This window comes from Jatropha curcas, chromosome 6 (assembly GCF_041381405.1).
Source record: "Jatropha curcas cultivar XTBG-Jc1 chromosome 6, XTBG_Jcur_1.0, whole genome shotgun sequence".
Lineage (NCBI taxonomy): Eukaryota > Viridiplantae > Streptophyta > Magnoliopsida > Malpighiales > Euphorbiaceae > Jatropha > Jatropha curcas.
Window position 1 is genome coordinate 28,425,335 of NC_143156.1, and position 22,490 is coordinate 28,447,824.

Here is a 22,490-nt window from a genome sequence, read left to right on the forward strand (position 1 = left end):
GTGTATATATAATAAGGTAAAACGATGATTTTGAAGGTGAGTTCAAATTTCTTTTAACATTATATATCTTAAATGTTATGTTAGTTTAAGTTTAATCTAAATTTCATGAACAAAACAAATATAAATTAAAAAATAAGTGCACATATTATAAGTAAAGGAAAAAAATTATATTTAGTCATCGTTCTCTTATAGTTGTCTCAATAATTATTATAATTATTATATAAGGATATATCAGGAAAATAATTCAATGGACAAAAGAATTCTGATTAATTTTTATTATTTATTAAATTATTAAGTTTTTGTTATTTGTTAAGCTATTTATATTTATTAGTATTAGTACTTTATTGAGAATTATGTTGATAAGGATTTTATATGCTTATTACATGCAAAGGTTTATTTTGCAAATCACTATAATCCTCTGATTAAAAGACAATCAGATCTTGTTCTAGAGATTGTGTAACAACAGTGATCATGTTACTATTGATTAGGTTAGGAGATCGGTAAATAAAGCTTCTCATGCTTTAGCAATATTATCATGTTTCTATACTGGTTTTCATATGTAATTTGAGAGTTCTTCTCATGAGAAGCTTCTTTTCTTATGTTGAATCTCTTTTTATTTCTGGTTCTATTCATTAATAAAGTTTCCTTTTCTTCTCTAAAAAAAAAAAAAAAAAGACAATCAACAAGTGAATTGTTAAAATTGAGAAGGACGAAATTGAAGCATTGTGTCAAAATCAGTCGTTCTTTGAAGACTTATGCAAGTCTTTATTTGCTCCACAATTCTTTAATAAGTTAACCATTATGCTATGTTTTCATTCCAGCCAAGCAATTTTAATCTTAAAGTCCAGCCAATGACTTATACAAGTCTTCCTTCCTCATTATTCACGAACCAAATTTCTTTCAACCATAATTAATGTCTATTAATCGAGAAATTCATAGATAGCGTGACGTGTAAATTAGACAAAGGATCGGTTCAGCAAATTTAGCTATTTTTACAGTTATTAATTATTTTAATAGTTAGCTGTTTTAGCAGTTGTTAAATGTTAGTTGTTAGCTTTTAGCTAAGTAGCAATTGAAAAAAAAAGTGTTTCGATAAAAATAACTGTTTAATTGATAATTTAAATTTAAAATAACAAAAAAGGACATTAAAATATTCACTTATAGTCATAGAATTAAACTCATTACAAAAAAGAAAAAAAAAAAGATGATTTCACTAAACCTAAATTTTCAAAATTTAAGGGAGTAAAAATTAAAAAAAGTTCATTGTTTCATAAATAAAATTAAAAATTTTTCATATTTTACGGATCAATATTTTTAATTTTTAATATTTCTTGAATTCAAATGGATATATAAATAAATATTTTTAAAAAATTAAAAAATATTTAAAAATTCATTTTCTAAATATAATGGAATTTTAGTCGGAGAAAGGAAAAACCAAAGACAGGTCTACCTGGCTGAAATCCAATTCTTGGCACTTGGTACGGGTTTGTGGATGGTTAAGTTTTGGGCTAGATGCTAAGCCTTCGAAGTTAGGTTGAAGTTAGATTGGATAAATCAATAATATTTTATATTCTACAATTTCAAATAATAACTAATTATGTGTCTACGCATTACACGAAATGTATAATTTTAGTTTTATTTTTTATTGTGTAAAATGTGCTTTTAATGAATAGATAAATCAATAATAAATGCTAAGGAATTAAAAAAAATAAACCTGCTAGTCATAACTAATAAGGAACGAAAATAATAGTGAAAAATATTGAGAAATTGTTAATTTTTTTCCATAATTATTTTCCACTCTTATATTTGGATGTAATGAAATAAAGAAAATAAATTTATTTGAAAAAGTAAAATTCTAGAGGAACCAGTCCCTTGGTGAGTGTTGCAATAGCTCTATATATGATATGTCCATCTATTATTTTAATATACTGATAAATTAATTGATTTATGAATTAAACATACTATAAATTTCAGAGTAAGAAAAATCATACTGTAAATTAATCAGATATATAATTAGCAGAAATTATTACAAATTTTAAAGAAATACAAATAATTCAATTATAGATTTATAATAGTCATGTTTTTTTTTTTAAATTTTTTGTTAAAAAAGAAATCTATTTAAGCCATCTCTTTGTTCGTTTGCAATCAATGCATAATGTTTAATTTATTTAAATTGCTTCTTCCACAAGTTGATTGCAGCAAGAATCCATGAATGCATGAAGACAACTCTATTTGTATTTTTAATGAAGGAATAGTCTTCTCAAGTTGAAATCACCGAATTTTTATTTTTGAAACTTTTAAATTTTTATTAAATTAAAAATCAAAAATCTTGACTGTGTGGGCTATGAATATAATACAGTCTTGATTCGAGCCTAAATTTACCAATTGGGTCCAAACCCAAAAATATATTATTAGAAATTTCGATTTGAGAACACTTAAAATTTTCGAAAAATAATATCGAACTCCAACAACTGATCTATTATAAATATATGTGAGTGTAATTACCATATAAATTAATTATTCTAAAATCAAATATCATTATTATTATTGTTTTTATTATTATTGAGTAAAATAAGGAAATGTTCTGAAACTTAAGTAAAATAATTAAAAATAAATCTAACCGAACCCAAAAACCAATTTGAATTTTTCAAAAACCAGGTGAAAATCCGTAAACCAAATAAAAATCGAGTCAAATTACTGATTTGGACCAAATCGGTTCGAATTGAACCGGAATAGTCTAGAAACTCATATTTTCTTTCTCATTTGTTTTCTTTCTTCTTCTTCCTTCCCTCTCTGGAACGCCGACCTCAGTAGCTCCCCCTCCCCTTGGTCTCATTTTTCCGACCGCCAGAACCAGCGCCTCCTCGCCGGACCTCCTTGCCACGCCGCCGCCTCACCGCAGCTCCAGTCTCTCTTCCTCTCTCTCTCCTTTCGTCTTTGGCGAGCGCAGCTATCGCAGGGACCTGCGATTTCGTCCGATCGGAAAATCACGTCGCAGCTCACTCGATTTTCTAGCGACTCCAATACCAGCGATCAGCGATGAAGCTTCGGTCTCTTCCTTTCTCGCATTCTCTCTTCTGTTTCCGGTTGGCGCAGCAAAACGATGAGCTACGATCACGATTTGCTGCGTTTGGGACAGTCGACTCATCGTTTCTCTGCTCCTCCAGCGAAACCAGCTAAGGATCGACCGGTTGAGCTCTTCCATTCCCTCTAGCTACCTCACCGGCCACGATCCTCTCCAGCTCTGGCCAAGCTAATGCCGGAAGAATCAGATCTTGGGTAGTAGAGCAAATTTCGGTCATTTTAACCGAAAAATTCCAATTTTCAGCTCGTTTTACAGCTAGGTAAGCTCATCTCTAACTTCCTTTTTGCATATTTTGTGAATTCTTTGTGCTAGGATATGGAATTTCAATGTATTAGTCAAGCTAGAGTAAGGATTAAATCCCTATATATTCTATTTATGCAAATTATAGGAAAAGGTTTGATTTTATTTACTAACTATAATTAAAACACATTCTTGTGAGTGTTTTGAAGTGATTAATGTAGCTTTAGATTAGAATTGAGTATTGAATTTAAAGTGGCAGCCTCTAGCTAAAGAAGATTATAGTTTTTGTTGAGTTAAGTCCATATTTGGTGGTAGAACTATGTCTTTCATAACTTGTTGTTAATGTAAAGGTTTAATGATCGAGATAGAACAAAAATGAGAATTTTCTTGAAACGGCAGCAACTATTTTTAATTATTCCTATAAAGTATTGCTGGATATAGTACATATGGGGTTGTAAGTTTAATTTTTGCAAGGGATTGGTTAATTGGTGGGTAATCTATGATTTCAGCATAGGAGAACTCTGAATTTTTGTATATCGGCAGCAACTACCTTGAGATCTTGTGTTGTTTTAGAAGGACAAATTTATATAACGAGTGTACTTTTAAGATTTTCTTACTATTTTGATGTGTAAAAATTTTTACAGGTCAATAAACTGAATCATGAGACCCAGTTAATTATGACAAGGAATATATAAGTTATAGATGTATATGATTGTTAATAGTATACAGTTGGATAGTTTTAACTAGTAGAATTTATGTTAAGCAAATAGCTATTTTCACTAATTTGCTTTTTTATTTATTTTGCTAGCATTATATAGTAAGTTAAAGTTTGGCATTGACGATTAAATATTAATGTGATTGCTTTGGATGGAGGAAGGGAAATAAATTTGTTTGATTGCGCGATAGATGGGCTGTATGTGTATTGATTGAAAAGTATTTAGTGTTATTTGATATTGTCTAAACCGGTGGAAAGTCAAATTTTAGGGGAGGTCCTGCCGAAATTTTGATAGAATATAGGCTAGTCTTAATTAATAATATAATTAATAGTTTTAATTAGATTAATTCTTTATCTCTACTTATATTATTATTATCATTAGTATTCATTTATGTATTTAATTATCTATCTATTTTCATCATTATTGTTTATTATTGTTATTATTTATTTTATTATTGTTGTTTATTGTTAATACTATTTATTTATTTGTTTGCATTTGAATAGAGATGTCTAATTGTGCATTGCATTACGATGTTAAAAATATATGTTTAGATTAAAAATTATATGTTTATATAGTTTGTATTTTATGCTATGTGTATTTCACGTGCCTTTTTTGTTATTCAAAAAAAAAAAAAAAAAAAAAAAAAAAAAAAAAAAACAGTTGCAAACCTTTATCGTGGAATGTAGAATCTTTTTTTTTTAATTGTTATTAAAATTATAAATGTAGGTTGCGTTTGCCAATAGCATTTGAACTAGCTTTTAGAGTATAGCGTTTTATAAAAACTTAATCCGTGTAATATTTAGCTTTTAGCTTTTTGTATATAAAAGGTCACTTAAATTGCTAAAAGTTAAGCGCTATCAAAACAATTAACAAATAATAAAATAGCTAATTTTGCCAAACAAATTCATAATTATCTTTAGATTTATCAAAATTTAATTGTAAATTGGTAAAAATTTGAAATAGAGAATTTTCGAGCAGTTGGGATTTGTAGAAATGAAACATATCCTTTCATAATTTTCGAAATTTCGGTGGAACTTTCCTTAGAAATTGAAGTAAACCACCTGCTTAAAACTATAATTCAGTAATAAATTCTGAAAGTCCATCCATTGGGGAGGGGTACAGAGGGCCATAGGTTCGAATCCTGTCACCTTGATGTGGTATTCAGCAGCGGCATTCTCCCTTGACTTTGAATTAGAAAATAGAATTATGGATTGACAACAACTATCCCGATTGCCATAACCATTTTTTATTCATCTAAACATTTACTCAATTCACACAGCCTATCTGTTGGGCTACCCATCCTCCTTAAACATCAACATTATCACCCAAATATCTCAACTATAAATTTACGAATTAAAGTAAGTTTCAACTGCTCTCAATCATTCTTTACTTAGGATATCAACTGCTTCCAATAATATACACCCAAATATCTCAACTATAATATTTATTAAATTCTAGACTAGCTATTAAGAATCGATGGTTCAATTAAATTATAATTTAAGAAAAGCATCTTCTAAGTAACCCAATTTACAACTTTAACTATGTATCAATCAAAGCTTCGTGTACTCTTCTCCGTCTTGACATAAAAATTCCTTTTCTAGATATAACCGACACTAATCATATAAAAACATTGAAAATATATGTATGTCCATTATTACTTTAGTTTATATATAAAATGGTATCAATTATCTGCAATAGCTACTGTCCATCAAATACTAGGTTCTCCCTTGCTTAAACTTATATACTATGTTTACTACACCGAGAATTTAATTCACCACTTCATTTGATTTATAGTTTAACTATATTATCCTTCAATAATTTTTCTTTGAAATAATATTCTTTAAGCACCGTTGCAAGTAATTTTAATTATTCTTGAAGTATTCTGCCAATCCCCATCTTCCTCAATACCATTTCAATTTATATATGGATCAATCATATCTATTAATTAAGGAAATTATATATTTGCATTCCAAGATCCTATGATTGCTTTTTAATTAACTATTTATTCGAAATCAACTAATTTAACTAAAATTTTCAAATTTGGAATTTATTACCAAAAATTATGAACTGGGTCTTAAAGCGAACTGATAGAAAATTGAACGACAATTCCACCATCCACGCGAGGCGAAGAGGATTCTGCCTTTTGGGACCAACCGGAGACTCACCGTAATAATATATTAATTACGCCATGAATATGCAAAAATTTCAAATAAATAATAACTTTGAAAAATAAAATATAAAAATTTTAAATGTCTTATTTATCATATATATTTATTAAAAAATAAATTATATCCAATCAATTAATAAACTGTAATTTTTTATTGGTCATCTTTAAGAGTATTTTAAAACAATTTAAATTTATTTGAATAGCATAATTAGTAGCATCATAGAAGCAACTAGTTAAGTTAATGAGTCAACATTTGTTTTGTTAAAATTTCAAAAAATAAAAAAAATAGAGAAAAATGTGAGTTTTTGACTTTTGTTACAAATTTACAATTATATCAAGCTAAACATACGTAGGTATTAGTTAGTTAATTATTCAATCCCATTATAAACATAAACACATCATATGCTATGACTCATTTTCGTATTAGTCTATATAAAAAGGAAAGTTACAGTCAATATGGAGTTCATCATCATGAATTTTATACTCAGAGACATGAAAATGAGTTAATACGATTATTTAATTAAATAGGATAAATTATTATTTAATTCCTGAGATTTTTTCTAATTAATGAGTTCATTCCTCTTTTTTTTTTTAAAAAAAATATTAAATAGTTAATTATGTTCATCCGTCAACAAAAAAAAAAAAAAAAAAAAAAATCGCTTTGTTCAAAATAACTAGAGAATTTTATTAAATTAATGAAAAACATACTAAACTATTTTTTAGTTTTCACTTAGTATCTTCTAGTGACGGAAAATTTTTTGAAAAAACGCAATATCAATTTCCAATTTGTACTATATCATTTGTCGTTGCATATAAAATTTATGACAGGTTTATATAGTGATTCTTATCACACAGAGGGAAATACTAAGTTTATGCTGGCAAATTTATTTGTATCTCGGGAACTAAATTAGGACACCCAACTCTCTCCCTTCTGCAATTTTGGAAAGAGACAAGCAAACCCAACAACTTTCATAATCATGGAACCTTAGAGCAAGGTGGCTTTAGTCTCCTCCGGCAAGAAATAACTATTTCTTAATTGTGGATTTTCTTTTTAACATGATTTGAATTTTATTTCAAGTGACAAATCAAGTCTGACTTTAAAATTATTTTACATATATAGACACACAGAAAAAAAAAGAAGAGAAAAACAACAAAAAAAAAAAATGAGAGGAAATTATAGCTTAAAAAAATTTAAAAGAGCTTTGTTGTAGATGTTCCAAGTAACGCATTTGATTCTGGAGCAACAGAAGAGATCTCTTCTTTCCACTTGGCATGCAAATGCACCATCTGCTTATTCATCATTTGACTTACCTAACAAAGTCCAAAGTTCATCATGAAATAAAAATCTTGTTAATTTGATATGAAGACAGATAATAAAACTTACCTTCAGAAAGCAATTCCATTCACTAATTTCTTCTTCTTCTTCTTCTCTGATAAGAACTGCAGGTGATGTTGATACTTCTTTTCAGCCTTGGATGTCCTTCACCTTCAATCACCTTCACCAACCAAGTAGGTTTTCTTGTTCTGAACACAAGGTATCCCATTGCGAGACCAAACACTGCTCCAAATGCATATCCCGTGAAAACAGATTTCCATCCAAATCCATTTTCATCAGAGTTTGAAACTTCTTCGCCTGATGGTGTCGTGACTTGTTGCCTTTCACCAGAATTGCAAGCCTTTTGCAGTGGAAATCCACACAGTCTTGTGTTTCCTTCATACGAGCTATTATCAAATGTGTTGAACTGAGGGCCTATAGGTATGGGTCCTTCAAGTTGATTATGCGAAACAGAAAATACTGCGAGGGATGTCAAAGTTGCCAATTGGATCGGAATCCTTCCAGTAAGATTATTTGAAGAGAGGTCTAAAGATTCCAGATTGGTCAAATTTCCTATTGATGGTTCAATATTGCCTGTGAGATGATTGTGAGACATGTTGAGCTGCTTAAGTCCTTTAAGCTTTCCAACTGACTTGGGAATTTTTCCTGTGAAGTTATTACCTGACAAATTAATGGTTGTTAAAAGAGTTTGGATTTTCACCAACTCAATTTCCAATCCTTTCCATGTCAACCTCACAGAATAATCATAGGAGTCGTTTGGTGCTCCCATGTATGTCATATGCTGATCAACATTGATCATTGCATCGAAATTATTGAAATAATATGAAGGCAAAGGTCCGCTGAAATTGTTGTTGGAGAGGTCCAAAATCCGTAGCTTGGGAAACAGATAGTTGGCAATGGAGTGGCTTTTGACCAAACCATGGAGTCTATTGGATCGTAGCTGTAGAATCTGCAACTTTGGAAGAGTTTGTAGAAAAGAAGGGAATGTGTCCTCTATCTCATTGTTGCCCATATCTAAAATTTCCAAATCTTTACAATTGGAAATAGACATTGGGATTTTCCCTTGCAGTTGGTTGCCATTGAAATTCAAATATCTCACGTTACTGCCTTCTGAAAATACTTGAGGGAGAACTCCATTAAAGTTGTTCATACCCAGATGTAATACTGAAAGTCTACTGCTGAAGTTTCCCAAACATTGTGTAATGGGACCACTGAAATTGTTACTCGACAGGTCAAGGATTTGGAGTGATTTTGACTCACAAACTGCAGAAGGAATTTCTCCTGTCAATTTCTCATTTGATGAAAGAACGAGAACCGTCAAGTCCACCTGATTGAAAATTGAGCTTGGAACCGTGCCAGACAACTTGTTATGGCTCAGATCAACATAGCTTAATGTATTATTATATTTGAATTGACATACTTGACCAGTGAGCAAGTTATTAGACAAACTCAACAACCATAGGCTAGAGAGCCTACAAATATCTGGAGGAATTGGACCATTGATATTGTTGCTTTCCATACTTAAATATGAGAGCTGGCTAAGCTTTGCAAATGAGGGAGGAATTGGACCACTAAAATTATTGTATGAAATAGACAAATATCCGAGTTGGTTACAGCTTCCAATGAAAGATGGAATTGTACATTGATATTGTTGCTTTCCATAAGTAAACTGGAGAGCTGGCTAAGGTTTGCAAATGAAGGAGGAATTGGGCCACTAAAATTATTGTGTGAAATAGACAAATATCCGAGTTGGTTATAGTTTCCAATGAAAGATGGGATTGGACCATTGATATTGTTGCTTTCCATAAGTAAACAGGAGAGCTAGCTAAGGTTTGCAAATGAGGGAGGAATTGGGCCACTAAAATTATTCTCTGAAAGGTCCAAGTGATAGAGTTTGTCAAGTTTTCCAATTGAGGATGGAATTTGACTAGCGAAATCATTACCTCTAAGCTCCAATACAGCGAGTTTGATAAATTACCAAACAATTCAAGATTAGACCACCCTATAAAATTGCAACTATTGAGTTCCAGTACTTGCAACAACTTCAGATTCTTGAAGAATTCATTTTCTAAATAAATCGGAATTTTAGTCCAAGAAAGTGACAAGTAGCTGAGTGAGATACTCCAATTTGATATAAAAGTGGAGCTAGTGAGACCTTCATTCTCTGATAAATCAAGGACTTTAAGGTTTGGAAGCTGAATTATATTATTTGGAAATTTTCCTCTTAATCCAGAAGATGAAAGTCTGAGAGATGACAAAGAAAAAGATAAATTGATAAATGAATTAGGTGAAACCAAAGAGAGGTTTGTACTCCCCAAGTCCAACTCTTGCAACTTGGTAAAGTTTCGAACAAGCTGTCAAAACTAGCAGTTGGTTCTAATGTCAAACCAGGGTTAGAGGAAAGATCAAGAGAAACCAAATTGGATAGCTGACCGATTTCTAATGGAATTTGGCTAGCAAAGTTTGAATGTTTTAGATTAAGGTGTGTCAAGCTCAACAAATGGCCAATTTGAGATGGAATTGTGGAGCTTTTGAAATTATTGGAAGAGAGATCCAGTTTTTGAAGATGATGAAGAGCGAAAAGAGAATTATTAGAATGGAAGTTACCGTAAAGCATACTGCTAGAAAGGTTAAGCCCAATCACATAGCCAGTATTAAAGTCACAGCTGACACCATCCCAAAAGAAGCAACAATCCGTGCCCTCTTTCCATGAATCTGTCTTGGGATAAGATTTAAATAAAGGATCATAACTCCTCCTAATGGAGAAGGAGTTTTTGAATTGGAGCAAGGCATTGCTTTGATCAAGCTGGCAAACTGCATTTGAGAAAGGGGAATTTGTAATTTTTGAAGAAAGTGATTGAAAATGGAAGTGAAATTGAAGGAGGCAGAGAAATTGAAAATGCCACAGTAAGCAACCAAAACCCATGTTTTGTGTTTGCCAAATTTAATTATGATCAATTTCAGCATATATCACGCCCTATTTATAGACCATATGATCAATTTTTTTTTTAATTATTTTAAACATTCGCTCTTTAATTTCTACCACTTAGTGCAAGAGCCACTGTAATTCTATTCTATTTTTATTGTTATTATAAATTACACTATACTTTGTTTCATAATTTCTTTTAATAATTAGAATAATTTACTCTAATTATTTTTAATAAAAGTGGATTATATAGATCGGTGGAGTTGAAATCTCATGATTAATGATGAATAATTAAGAAATTTAAATTTTATCTTTTAGAAATCATGAATAATGATGAATAATTAATCATTAGAGTATCCATCCTTATCTTTGGGCAAAGGATGAAATTTATTTGCCTTTCACTTGTAACCCTGTAATTAAAAAAGTCAATCAACAAGTGAATAGTTAAGCCTGAGAACGACTAGACTGAAGTGTTGTGTCAAATTCAGTCACTATCCGAAGACTTGAGCAAGTCTTTCTTTGCCTCTAAATTCTTTGATAAGTTAACCATTATGCTACATTTTCGTTATAGTTACGCAAATGTAATATAAGTCTTCCTACCTAAATATTCATCGATCATATTTCCTCAATTTGTTTTAACATTATATATCTTAAATATTATGTGAGTTTAATCTTAAATTTCATGAACAAAACTAATATAAATTAAAAACTAAATGCACACATTATAAGTAAATATATATATATATATATATATATTTGGTCGTCATTCTCTCATAGTTATCTCAATAATTATTATATAAGCATATATCAGGAAAATAATTCAATGGACAAAAGTATTCTGATTATTTATTAAATTATTAAGTTTTTGTTATTTGTTAAACTATTTATATTTATTAGTATTAGTACTTTATTGAGAATTATATTGATAAGGATTTCATATGCTTGTGACTTTCTGATTAAAAGACAATCAAATCTTGTTCAAGAGATTGTGTTTGAGTTATGTAACAACAGTGATCATGTTACTATTGATTAGGTTAAGAGATAGTTGAATAAAGCTGCTCATTCTTTAGCGATAGTATCTTGTTTCTATGCTGATTTTCATATTTAGTTTGAAATTTTTTCTCACGTCGACGCTCTTCTCATGATGAATCTCTTTTTATTTCTCATTCTTTTCATTAATGAAGTTTCCTCTTCTTCTTTAAAAAAAAAATTCAACAAGCCAATTGTTAGAATTGAGAAGGATGAAATTGAAACATTGTGTCAAAATCAGTCACTCTTTGAAGACTTATGCAAGTCTTTATTTGCTCCACAATTCTTTGATAAGTTAACCATTATGCTATGTTTTCATTCCAGTTAAGCAATTTTAATCTTAAAGTCCAGCCAATGACCTAGACAAGTCTTCCTGCCTCATTATTCACGAACCAAATTTCCTTCAACCATCATTATGGTCTACTAATTGAGATATTCATAGATAGAATCTCTGTCTGGCATGTGACATGTAGATTAGACTAAAGATTTTTTCGGCAAATTTAGATATTTTAGTAGCTATTGACTATTTTAATAGTTGTTAGTTGTTTTAGTAGCTGTCAGATGTTAATTGTTAGCTTTTAGGTAAGTAACAATTAAAAGCAAAAATGTTTTGATAAAAATAACTGTTTGATTGACAATTAAATTTAAAATAACAGAAAAAGATATTGAAATATTCACTTAAAATTTTCACTTATAGACATAGAATTAAACTCATTACCAAAAAGAAAAAAAAAAAAAAGATGATTTCACTAAAGCTAAAATTTTCAAAATTTAAGAGAGTAAAAATTGAAAGTTCACTGTTTTATAAATGAAATTAAAAATTTTTAATATTTTAGGGATCAATATTTTTAATTTTTAATATTTATTGAATTCAAATGGATATATAAACAAATATTTTTTAAAAATTCATTTTCTAAATATAATGGGATTTTAGTCCGAAAAAGGAAAGCCAAGGACAGGTGTACCCGGCTGAAGTCCAAATCTTGGAACTTGGTATGGGTTTGTGGATGGTTAATGAAACAACCCGAATTTCTAATTTCAAAATATTTTCCAATTGAATTTTATGTACCGACAGCCTGGAAATTAATATAAATATTTTAGTATGAATACTGTGAGAAACCGAACCGAAAACTGATTGTAAAGCCGTGAACCAATCACAAAATCGAAGATTTGGGCCGAACCGAACCGAATCGAACCGGTTCGACCCAAACCATCTAGAATTTTCCTTTCTTTCTATTTCTAGCGCACCTCACTCCCCTTCCCCACATTTTCTTTCTGCGCTTCCCGATCTCCGGCAACACCATCTCCGCCACCTTCTCCTCCTTTTCTTTCTTCTTCTTCTTCTCCTTCTTTTCCTTTTCTTTCTTTCTTTCTTTCTTTCCCCTTTCTTCTTCCCTGCACCTGCATTCGCACCACTGTCCAGCAGCTCCAGCGGCTCCAGTTGAGCGCCACTGCCATTCTCACTGCCGCTCGTCACCGGAGCACCTCTGTTGCTCGTTCCGCCTTGTCCTAGCTCACGCAGCGCCACAGATCGCGCAGTCAGGCCCTCTGTCAGGTCTGGCGCGCCCACAGCAGCAGCTCCAGCTGCGAGTCTCGCTGCCAGCCGCCTCTCTTCGCCTCTCTCCGCCTCTCTCAGCCACTGCCAGTCAAGTTCGATCACCGGCAGTCACTGCTTCCTTACTTGACTCGCGTAAGAAATTTGATCTAGCATAATTAATTAACGTTAATAGTGTTAAGGTTATTTAGTTAATTTAGTTAGTTGGGTTAGTTAATGTTGTTAGTAGTTAATTAATTAACATTAATTGTGTTAATGTTAATGTTATTTAGATATGAAATAATAGCTAATTAAATTAATTAAGTTAATATTAGTTAATTAAACTTAATTAAATTAACTAATATTAGGTAATGAAATCAATTTTATTATTTGTAATTAATTAATCTAGCTAAGTTAATGGTAGAAATGTTAGTTAATTAAATTAACCCTATTATTTGTGGTTAATTAATGTAGTTAATTTAATTTGGTAGATGTGAGTAGTTAATAGCTTTATAATTTTATTGTTAATTTAATTAAGATATAATGTTATTGTAATGTATAAAATGGATTGTGTGGTGATGTTGAGATTAAGGAGGATGGGAAAATGTTGTTTGATTAATTGCCCGACGGATGGGCCGTATGGATTGAATATTTGTGAGACTGTTGATATTTTAACAGGTAGATAGTCCAATTTTTAGGAGAGATGCTGCCGAAATTTCGGTAGAACTTAGATTAGTTTTAATTAACAATATAATTAATAAGTTTATTTAAATAAATTCTATAAATAAAGTACTCTGATTAATTATTTATTATCATTGTTATTCATTTAAGTATTCGAATATTTATTTATTCATTTTCATTGTTATTGTTTATCATTATTATTATTTGTTGATTTATTATTGTTTGTTGTTAACACTATTACTTATTTATTTGCATTTGATTTTGGATGCCTAATTGTGCATTGCGTTACGATGTTTAATTGATTAATATGTTTGCATTTAATTGCAATACTTGATTAATTGCGTTGTGATATGTTGTGCTTTGTTTGTGTGGAATTGGGATGAAGTGGACCACCATGGGTTTGTGAGGACGGTCTGTGATATGGATCCGGTTATGATATGATACTTGACCGTCGGCCGGGAAAATGGGAGATCGGCGCCCCCTTGTGCACCTGATGATATACATTATATGGAAATTCACAGGATGGCTTCTTGTAGTTGCGCACCTGATAATCTAGATTTGATTGTAGCCCGCAGGGTGGCCTCCTGTTGTGAGCACTTGATGATCTAGATTGGATGGAGACCACCGAGTTGCCTCCTGTTAATATGGAAAAGAGAAGAGAGAATGGAAAAATAATGAGAGGACTGGTCAGTGAGGATTAGACCAGTTGGCCGTATGGGGGATCGGCTCCCTGGTGCACATGTATGAGAGGGCGAGCCATGTGTGAGGACGGCTCGTTGGGGTTTCAGGTGGCGCCACTGACTAATTTCCACTTGCTTGTTTAATTGAAGGTGACATTACTTGTGAGTGCTGGTGATATGCCATTTGTGTGATTGGTCGCGTGAGCACATAACTAGTCGGATGACTAGATTGATATATTTATACATTTGTGTGAATGCATGTGTTGTGCAATAAGTATTACTTCTTAGAAAACTCACATGTCTTGTTTATTTTTTTTTTTTTTTCCAGGAAGTAAGTTTTTTCTTTAATCCAGTTTAGGCTATGTTTCTTCGGCGCAGGGCAATAGGAAAATTTTCCTGGTTCTATAATTATTTCACTATGTAATTATGCGTATAAAAAGCTATGTATACCAAAGAATTAGTGACTCCGCAGTTGTAGAATTTACATATATTTAGCTGTAAATTAACATAGACAAAATAATTCTGTAAGCCCATATTAGAATGTGATGTATTGTAAATTCGGCTCGAACTATAGAATGCTGTAGAAGATAAACTTGGGCCGAGAAATAATAAAATATTGAGGTTTATCTTTCATAATAATATGGGCTGAATGTTTAAAATTATATTGAGATAATAAATTTTTAGTGTTTCAGGCTTACTACGGGTCTCGGGGGCCTTAAGCTTACCTGGGCCCTAGTGCCGGTCCGGCCCATGGAATCGGGTCGTGACAGTTAAGTTTTGGGCTAGATTGGCTAAGCCTTTGAAGTTAGGCTGGGGGCTTGAATTGTCTTATCGAGGCCTATCAAATATAATTATATTTGCTTTTTATTGTTTGAACTTCAATACTTCATGGATAATGCATATTCTGTAATTATATTTTATATCCTACAATTTCAAATAATAACTAATTATGTGTCTACGCATATACTGATAAACTAATTGATTTATGAATTAACCATGCTATAAATTTGAGATTAAGAAAAATCATACTATAAATTAATCAGATATATAATTAGCAGAAATTTTTACAAATTTTTAAAGAAATACAAATAATTCAATAATAAATTATATTATTCAATCCCCTTCTTCCTCTCAGTCGGCACAATTATAGATTTATAATAGTCATGTCTTTTTTTTTTTTTAAATTTCTTGTTAAAAAAAATCTATTTAAGCCATCTTTTTGTTCGTTTGCAATCAAGGCATAATGTTTAATTTATTTAAATTGCTTCTTCCACAAGTTAATTGCAGCAAGAATCCATGAATGCATGAAGAGAAACCTACTTGTATTTTTAATGAAGGAATAGTCTTGTCTGGTCAATGATTTTGATAATGCACTGTTGCTTCTACTATTTGATTAGGTCTTTCCAATTATTAATACAACCAATCTTGACTTAATTAAGCTATAATAAACAAACAAATATGTTTTGGAATTTTGGAATTTTAAGCTATTGGAAGAAAGGAATCCTATATTCCAAGTTGTCTCAAGACAAATTAACTAAATTCAAAACATATATACTTCTTAATTAGATTAAAAATTATATGTTTATATAGTTTGTATTTTATGCAATGTGTATTTCACGCTCCGTTTTTGTTACTCACAAAAAAAAAAAAAAAAAAAATTGCAAACCTTTACCGTGGAATATAGAATCTTTTTTTTTTTAAATCGTGGTTAAAATTATAAATATAGATTGCGTTTGCCAATAGCATTTGAACTAACTTTTAGAGATTAAGATATCATTTTATAAAAAGTTAACCCGTATAATGTTTAGGCTTTAGGGTTTTGTATATGAAAAAGCTACTTAAACAGCTAACAGTTAAACGTTACCAAAATAACTAACAGCTATCAAAACAACTAATTTTGCCGAGGGAGCCCATAATTGTCTTTAGATTTATCAAAATTTAGTTATGAATTAGTAAATATATGAAATAGAAATTTTCCGGACCCACAGAGAGGCCAACTTATATATTTCCTGTGGTGCAAAAGACAAGACACATGGTTACAAAAGTTAAATGTATGTATGTGTGTAGTAACATTACTTTCATATTTATCATAGTTTCATATTTATCATAGAACAAGACATTATTTTCAAATTATAATAACATTACTTTCAAATTATAATAAGTTTATCAATACATAGATAGAAGTGCGTTTGTCATATGAACATCAAAATTTAAAATAAAGATTATTTTTGATGGAAAATAAACAATTGCATAAACAGTTTCAACAAAAAAAATTCACCACATTGATTAATTTTATTGCACATTGAAATACATAGTGCACAGCTTTTAAGTGCTGCAGATTTTTTTAAGTGAACTTCTTTATTAAGAGCGGTCCTGCAAAAATTAATTAAGTCTTAAACTAACTTAAAGAAATGATTTTTTAAGAATCCAATAATATTAAATTTTTATCTTTCTTAATTATTCAGGAATCCAATGATATTATATTTTATAATTTCCTAAATAAGGAAATTTATTAATTTTCTAAATTTTTTGTCTTTACCAAATAGTGTAACGTTACACGCCACGACCAACATAACCGTCAAACACGGTCAGGTGAGAGGCAAACTCTGTTGACTAACCTATCTGCCACGTGTAAAAAAGAAAACTCCAAACAAAGCCAACTGTACAAATAAATTTCAGTACCTCTGCAAAATTCTTATTTACGAATTCAATTACAGCCAGACTGGTAGAAATGTAAAATTCTGAAACTATGAGCGGTCACCGGAAAAAGAGCATTCATTTAAGTTCAGCCGTTCAGGAGCTCAAAAAATAGAGAACACCTGAAAAGCTACAATTTTTTTAAAGTATACCCATTATTGCAGGAAATCTTCTCATCGGAGCCCAAACTCAGAGGAAGGCCTAAGGTGGCGACGATGATCAACCCATAAAAAATTTGTAGAATTTGAATTGGTGAAGCTTGCCAGGAAATATTCAAATTGAAACCCAAATAGTAATTTTCTCTCTCGGCGATAAATTCTGTTTCCTGTATATTAAGAAAGAAAGCTGTTCTAACTCTGTGGGTTGTTTCTCAGCTTTTTCGGTTGAAACAAGGAGAGAGACGGATAGAGACTAGAGAGAGAATTTTTTGTGAGCTAAAAAACAATGGTAAAAGAATGAAAAGAGCTTAATGATGGCGATGAGTTACCAATGAAGAGAAATAAGAATTTATAGGTGGAGGTTTAACCATGTGGATTGTGGCCTGAACTTCCATATAATTGGAGATGTGGGGGATGAAATGGGGCTTGGTACCATTGTTGGGTCATGCTCATTTTCCCTAATAAATGTTCCAGCTTTTGCCTTTTTCTTATCTCCCATTTTCAGGGACATACATTAATTTCAAATACTAACTGAAAATATGTATATAATGAACAATCATACATTTAGAATAAGCATCACACATGTTTATATTTTTCTTTACCATTCATAAAACTAAAATTTTAAAATTAGTTGATCACGTGATAAATCAACTAAAATGATAATAAGGTTTTTTAGTGTCTATTTGGTTCCATGATTATAGTTACGACAATTTTTTTTGAAGGAGTCAAATAAAATGTTTCAAAATTTTAGAGGGGTTAAGTATAGTTTTTTATATTTTTAAGGATCAAAATATAATTTTGTTTAAATACCACGCACCTTAGGTCCGTCCTTATGGAACTCCGCCTTTGATTATAGTCAACATTTGGTAGCTACTAAGTAGTGGCTATCTGTCAAAAGGCTCATGCAATAATTATAATTATAAATTTCAATTTTTAATGTTTTTAAGTTAAATACTCCTTAATGTTAACTCTAATTTTTGAATTATACAACCTTGTTAACTTACCCTTTGTTTGGATGTGTGTGTTCTTTTTTGAAGGAGGAAAATGACTATGTAAATCATCTAGTTAAAGGTATTTTCCCTCATTTAGAAAAGAGGAGGAAAATATTATTTTCACTTATTTTTCACTCAGATCCACGTGATTTAAATTTCTCCAATTTGAAGAGAAAATAATGAAAAAAAAATGAAAATCTCACTTATTTTTATTAAATTATCCAAATACCTCAAATCAATTAACTAACTTTAACCCTTCTTAAATACCCTATTATTTAAATGAGAATAAAATTGGTAATTGGTAATTGTTAATATAAATTGTTTTTTTTCTCTAAAACTCTCTCATTTCCAAAGAAAACACCAAATGAAAATAACCATTGAAACAAAATTGATAATCCATCGTTATTTTCCTTCTTTCAATAGTTTCTTTCATCTCGTTTGTAAACAGAGATTAGGGTTAAAACCCTAAACTCAAATTGTTTATCCCTCGTTCAAACATACTTTAGGGTTTGTTCAAAATACAATTATATATATTCTTGACAAATTATTTTGTAATGTTTAGGATGAAGGGAACTTACCATGCGAGAAGTTAAAAGAAAAGTCAATTTTTTCAGAGAAAATATAAAAAGCAGTTTAAGAATGATTAACAACTCAATACCAAACTAAGCTTCAAGATTATATGGAGAAAAAAAAAAAAAAAAAAGAGGAAAACCTAAGTTTAAAGAAATATTTATCAATACTAATAATCTTTCTATATAAAAAATAAAATTCCACTAATGTATACCATAGCTTTGGTGTGGATGATTCAACTATTAATTCAATTAATTAATTTAACAGATATGATGTTAAAAGTCATAATTTTTTTGATCTTTTGTGTTTAGAGTTATTGTGGAGATGCTTAATTTGTATTTACAAGATTGAAAAATTAATTAATTTAATTAATTAACAATGTAGAAAGATTTCTGATAAAACATTGTTCTTTAAATTGTAACTAATGAAATTACTCAGATAATTAAGGTATAAAATGAAATTTATTGCATTAAAGAATTAATAAATTGAAATTGGAAGTGATTAATTACCTATTATTTTGTTTAATAATTTAAATTATATTCTAGAGAATAAAAAAGAACCATTTGCTACTATTATTGTATTTTTTAAAAAATATATATATAATTCATTAATAATAATATTAAGTATTATAAATTCTCATAGATCAGATATAAAATTTTACTTTCAACAAATACATTTATTTAATCTTTTAATAAATAAAAGAATTTATATTCTTTTGAAAGAATCAACTTTGTCTACGAACAAGAAAGCTATTCTTATCTTAATTAAAATTAAAAGTTTCTAGCAGAGACTACTTTATGTTTTACTTATTAGCAAAGAGTTTTATATAAATCTCCGTAGTAATAACTAGTCCATTAATTGATTTAGATAATAAAATAACAACTTCTTGAATCTTCTCTACTTGGATTACTTTTTCAAAAACCTATAATATATGACATACATAGATGAATTTTCACCACTATATGTCATAACATCAATGGAGACAACACTACCAAACTCCATTGATTGAAAATCCAAATATACAAATCAAGATATAAAGTCTCTGACTAAATAAAATCAAATATCACACTTTTATTTAGTAATAAAACTTACAAAAAAGGGACAAAAAACTCCAAATTTTAATTTTTGGATTGGATTGAATCAGATTGGATTTTAATTTTAATTTTTCAGACCAGCTTATAGGATTGGATTTGGCAAACCAGACTTTTATATATTTTTGTATGAATATAATCTTTATCCAATTTTTTTAACTAAAATTTTTTAGTAATGGACAAAATAATGCTATCATTTTGGCCCCATCACCATGCAAATTACAAACAATATGAAGATAAAAAGTATTTTCGATTCCTTCTAGTGACAGGAAAATTATAGAAAATGCAATATCAATTTCCAAAATTTGTACTATTCTTTGTTGTTGAATATAAAAATCTTGAAAGGTTATGGTGATTTCTGATCACTGATTGATCGACAAAGGTTAAAACTAAGTCCATGCCGGCAAATCTGTTTGGTTCTTGGGAAATAAATTAAGACACCTAACTCTGTCCCTTTGTAATTTTGGTATGAGACAAGAAATCCCAACAACTTACATCTCATGGACCCTTAGAGAAGAAATTCACAATTCATAGGGATGGGAGACAGAGACCAGTTTAGTGAAAGGCCAGCAGTTATTTACTTACTGTGTTTTCTTTCCACATATTATAAGAATTTGTAAAATATTTGAATTTTACTTCAATTTACATTTTAAATATTATAAAGTAATATTTGTATAAGGTTATTTTTTTATCATACTGAAAATTGAAAAAAAAAGGTAAACAAACCAAATCAATGGTTAAGAAGTGAATCTCATATTGAAAAATAATAATAGAAATCAAAGGACTTCTAAATTCTAATTAAACTCACTTATTTTTGAGCTCGTATATATTGGCCATGTCTTTTAACTTATAAAATCAAATTGTTCCAAAGTTTTTGAAGTTAATAAATTAGTTGCCGATTTAATATAATAATATTTCACATTGTTTAATTTTTTTTTTTTGTTTTGAAATATAAAACTGAAATTTAAATTAGACTAAATCAACTCTTACAATATTGGAAATAAAATCAAGAGGGACATGACCCCACTCTCGTAGATCCTCTAACACACTTCAGCTAACATACGAGATAAAACATTCAAAAAGTTATTCAAGATGACATTACAATCACAGAAAATCACATTATTTAGATTAAACATGCTTTTATTTGCAGTTTAAGGGATGATAAAATGCAGAGGAATTGTGAAACCAAATAAAAAAAATATGAGGCTTTATAGGGTGGGCATGACCCAAAATGAATTTAGCAAATCAGGAGGAAGAACAATTGCAATTCAATTGTTAAAAAATTGCAATTCAGTTGCCCTCATTTGTTCTGGATTTCACTTGCTTTAGCAAAGACCTAGTTCCATGAAAGTACTTGTTGGGGAGGAAGAACAATTCTTAATTGAAGCAAAGAGAAGAAAGAAAGAAGAAAGTCATTGAAAAAAAATATATATATATCTAACAATCTTTTGTGTTTAATCCTCATTTTCATCAGTTGCTGGGGTTTAGACTCGATTCGGATTAAAGTATAACTATATTCACTGACGAAAGGACGGGATATCAAAGGTGGCTGCCTCGGTAATTTTTTTTTTAATAATTCATCTCTAAATTTCTAAACATTTTCAATTTTATTCCTTAAAATATAATACTTTTTAATTTAGCGCCTCCTAATTTTTGAAAAAAAAAAAGATTTTTGTCCCCCTTTATCTTCAATTCTGGCTCCGCCACTGACTATATCTATAGCAAATCAGAAGGAAGAACAATTGCAATTCAGTTGTTAAAAAATTCCAATTCAGTTGCCCTCATTTGTTTTGGATTTCACTTAGCTTTAGCAAAGGCCTAGTTCCATGAAAGTACTTGTTGAGGAAGAAGAACAATCCTTAATTGAAGCAAAGAGAAGAAAGAGAGAAGAAAGAAAGAAGAAAGTCTTTGAAAAAAAAAAAAAAAAAAAAGAAAAGATATCTAACAATCTTTTGTGTTTAATCCTCATTTTCGCCCGTTGCTCAGGTTTAGACTCAATTGATTTGGATTAAAGTATGATTATATTGACGGAGGGACAAGATGTCAGGAGTGATCCCTCAATAATTTTTTTTTTAATAATTCAACTCTAAATTTCTAAAAATTTTTAATTTTATTCCTTAAAATATAATACTTTTTAATTTAGCGCTTCCTAACTTAAAAAAAAAAAAAAAATTTTTGTCCTCCTTTGTCTTCAATCCTGGCTCTGCCACTGACTATATCCATCGCTTTTGTTTGTTACAGTTTTGAGATCAGTTTTTTGTTCTTCAAATATGATTTAATTGAAGTGAAATCAACATTTGATATCTTTTTGTTTGTAATCTATTGCAAAACCAGCAAAGAAGTGAAGTTAACATCAATTTTTCACTTTTGTCTTCAAAAATTTTGTGAAAGATTTGTAAATTACGTGCAATTTGCATAGACCCTAAGAGACTTTCAAAAGTATTTAGACCCTGCAGGTGAGAATGACTTGTTCAAGTCTTTGTTTGCCCCCAATCCTAAACTCCTTGGTAAGTTAGCCATTAGAGTCCCACCAAAAAGACTTGCACAAGTCTATGGCAGGCTTTGTCGACGGCTCATATTTTCTTCGA

General features: G+C 30.0%; 1 protein-coding gene and 2 long non-coding RNA genes across 3 annotated transcripts; 2 read left to right on the plus strand and 1 right to left on the minus strand.

Annotated features, from left to right (window-relative positions):
* The first annotated feature begins 2,590 nt into the window (after positions 1-2,590).
* On the plus strand, positions 2,591-4,638 carry LOC110010797 (uncharacterized). Its single transcript, XR_002285807.3, has 2 exons — positions 2,591-3,344; positions 3,970-4,638. It is a non-coding gene; the product is annotated as an uncharacterized LOC110010797 (long non-coding RNA).
* Positions 4,639-7,274: 2,636 nt separating this feature from the next.
* Positions 7,275-10,470, minus strand: LOC105649283 (uncharacterized). The gene is given in 5 exon segments (XM_089723274.1): positions 7,275-7,519; positions 7,593-9,185; positions 9,188-9,514; positions 9,517-9,907; positions 9,910-10,470. Coding segments are annotated over 4 exon segments (2,850 nt in total). The 3' UTR covers positions 7,275-7,519; positions 7,593-7,614.
* A 2,302-nt stretch (positions 10,471-12,772) lies between these two features.
* Positions 12,773-15,091, plus strand: LOC149495876 (uncharacterized). The gene is made up of 2 exons (XR_016321205.1): positions 12,773-13,189; positions 14,723-15,091. It is a non-coding gene; the product is annotated as an uncharacterized LOC149495876 (long non-coding RNA).
* Positions 15,092-22,490: the final 7,399 nt, after the last annotated feature.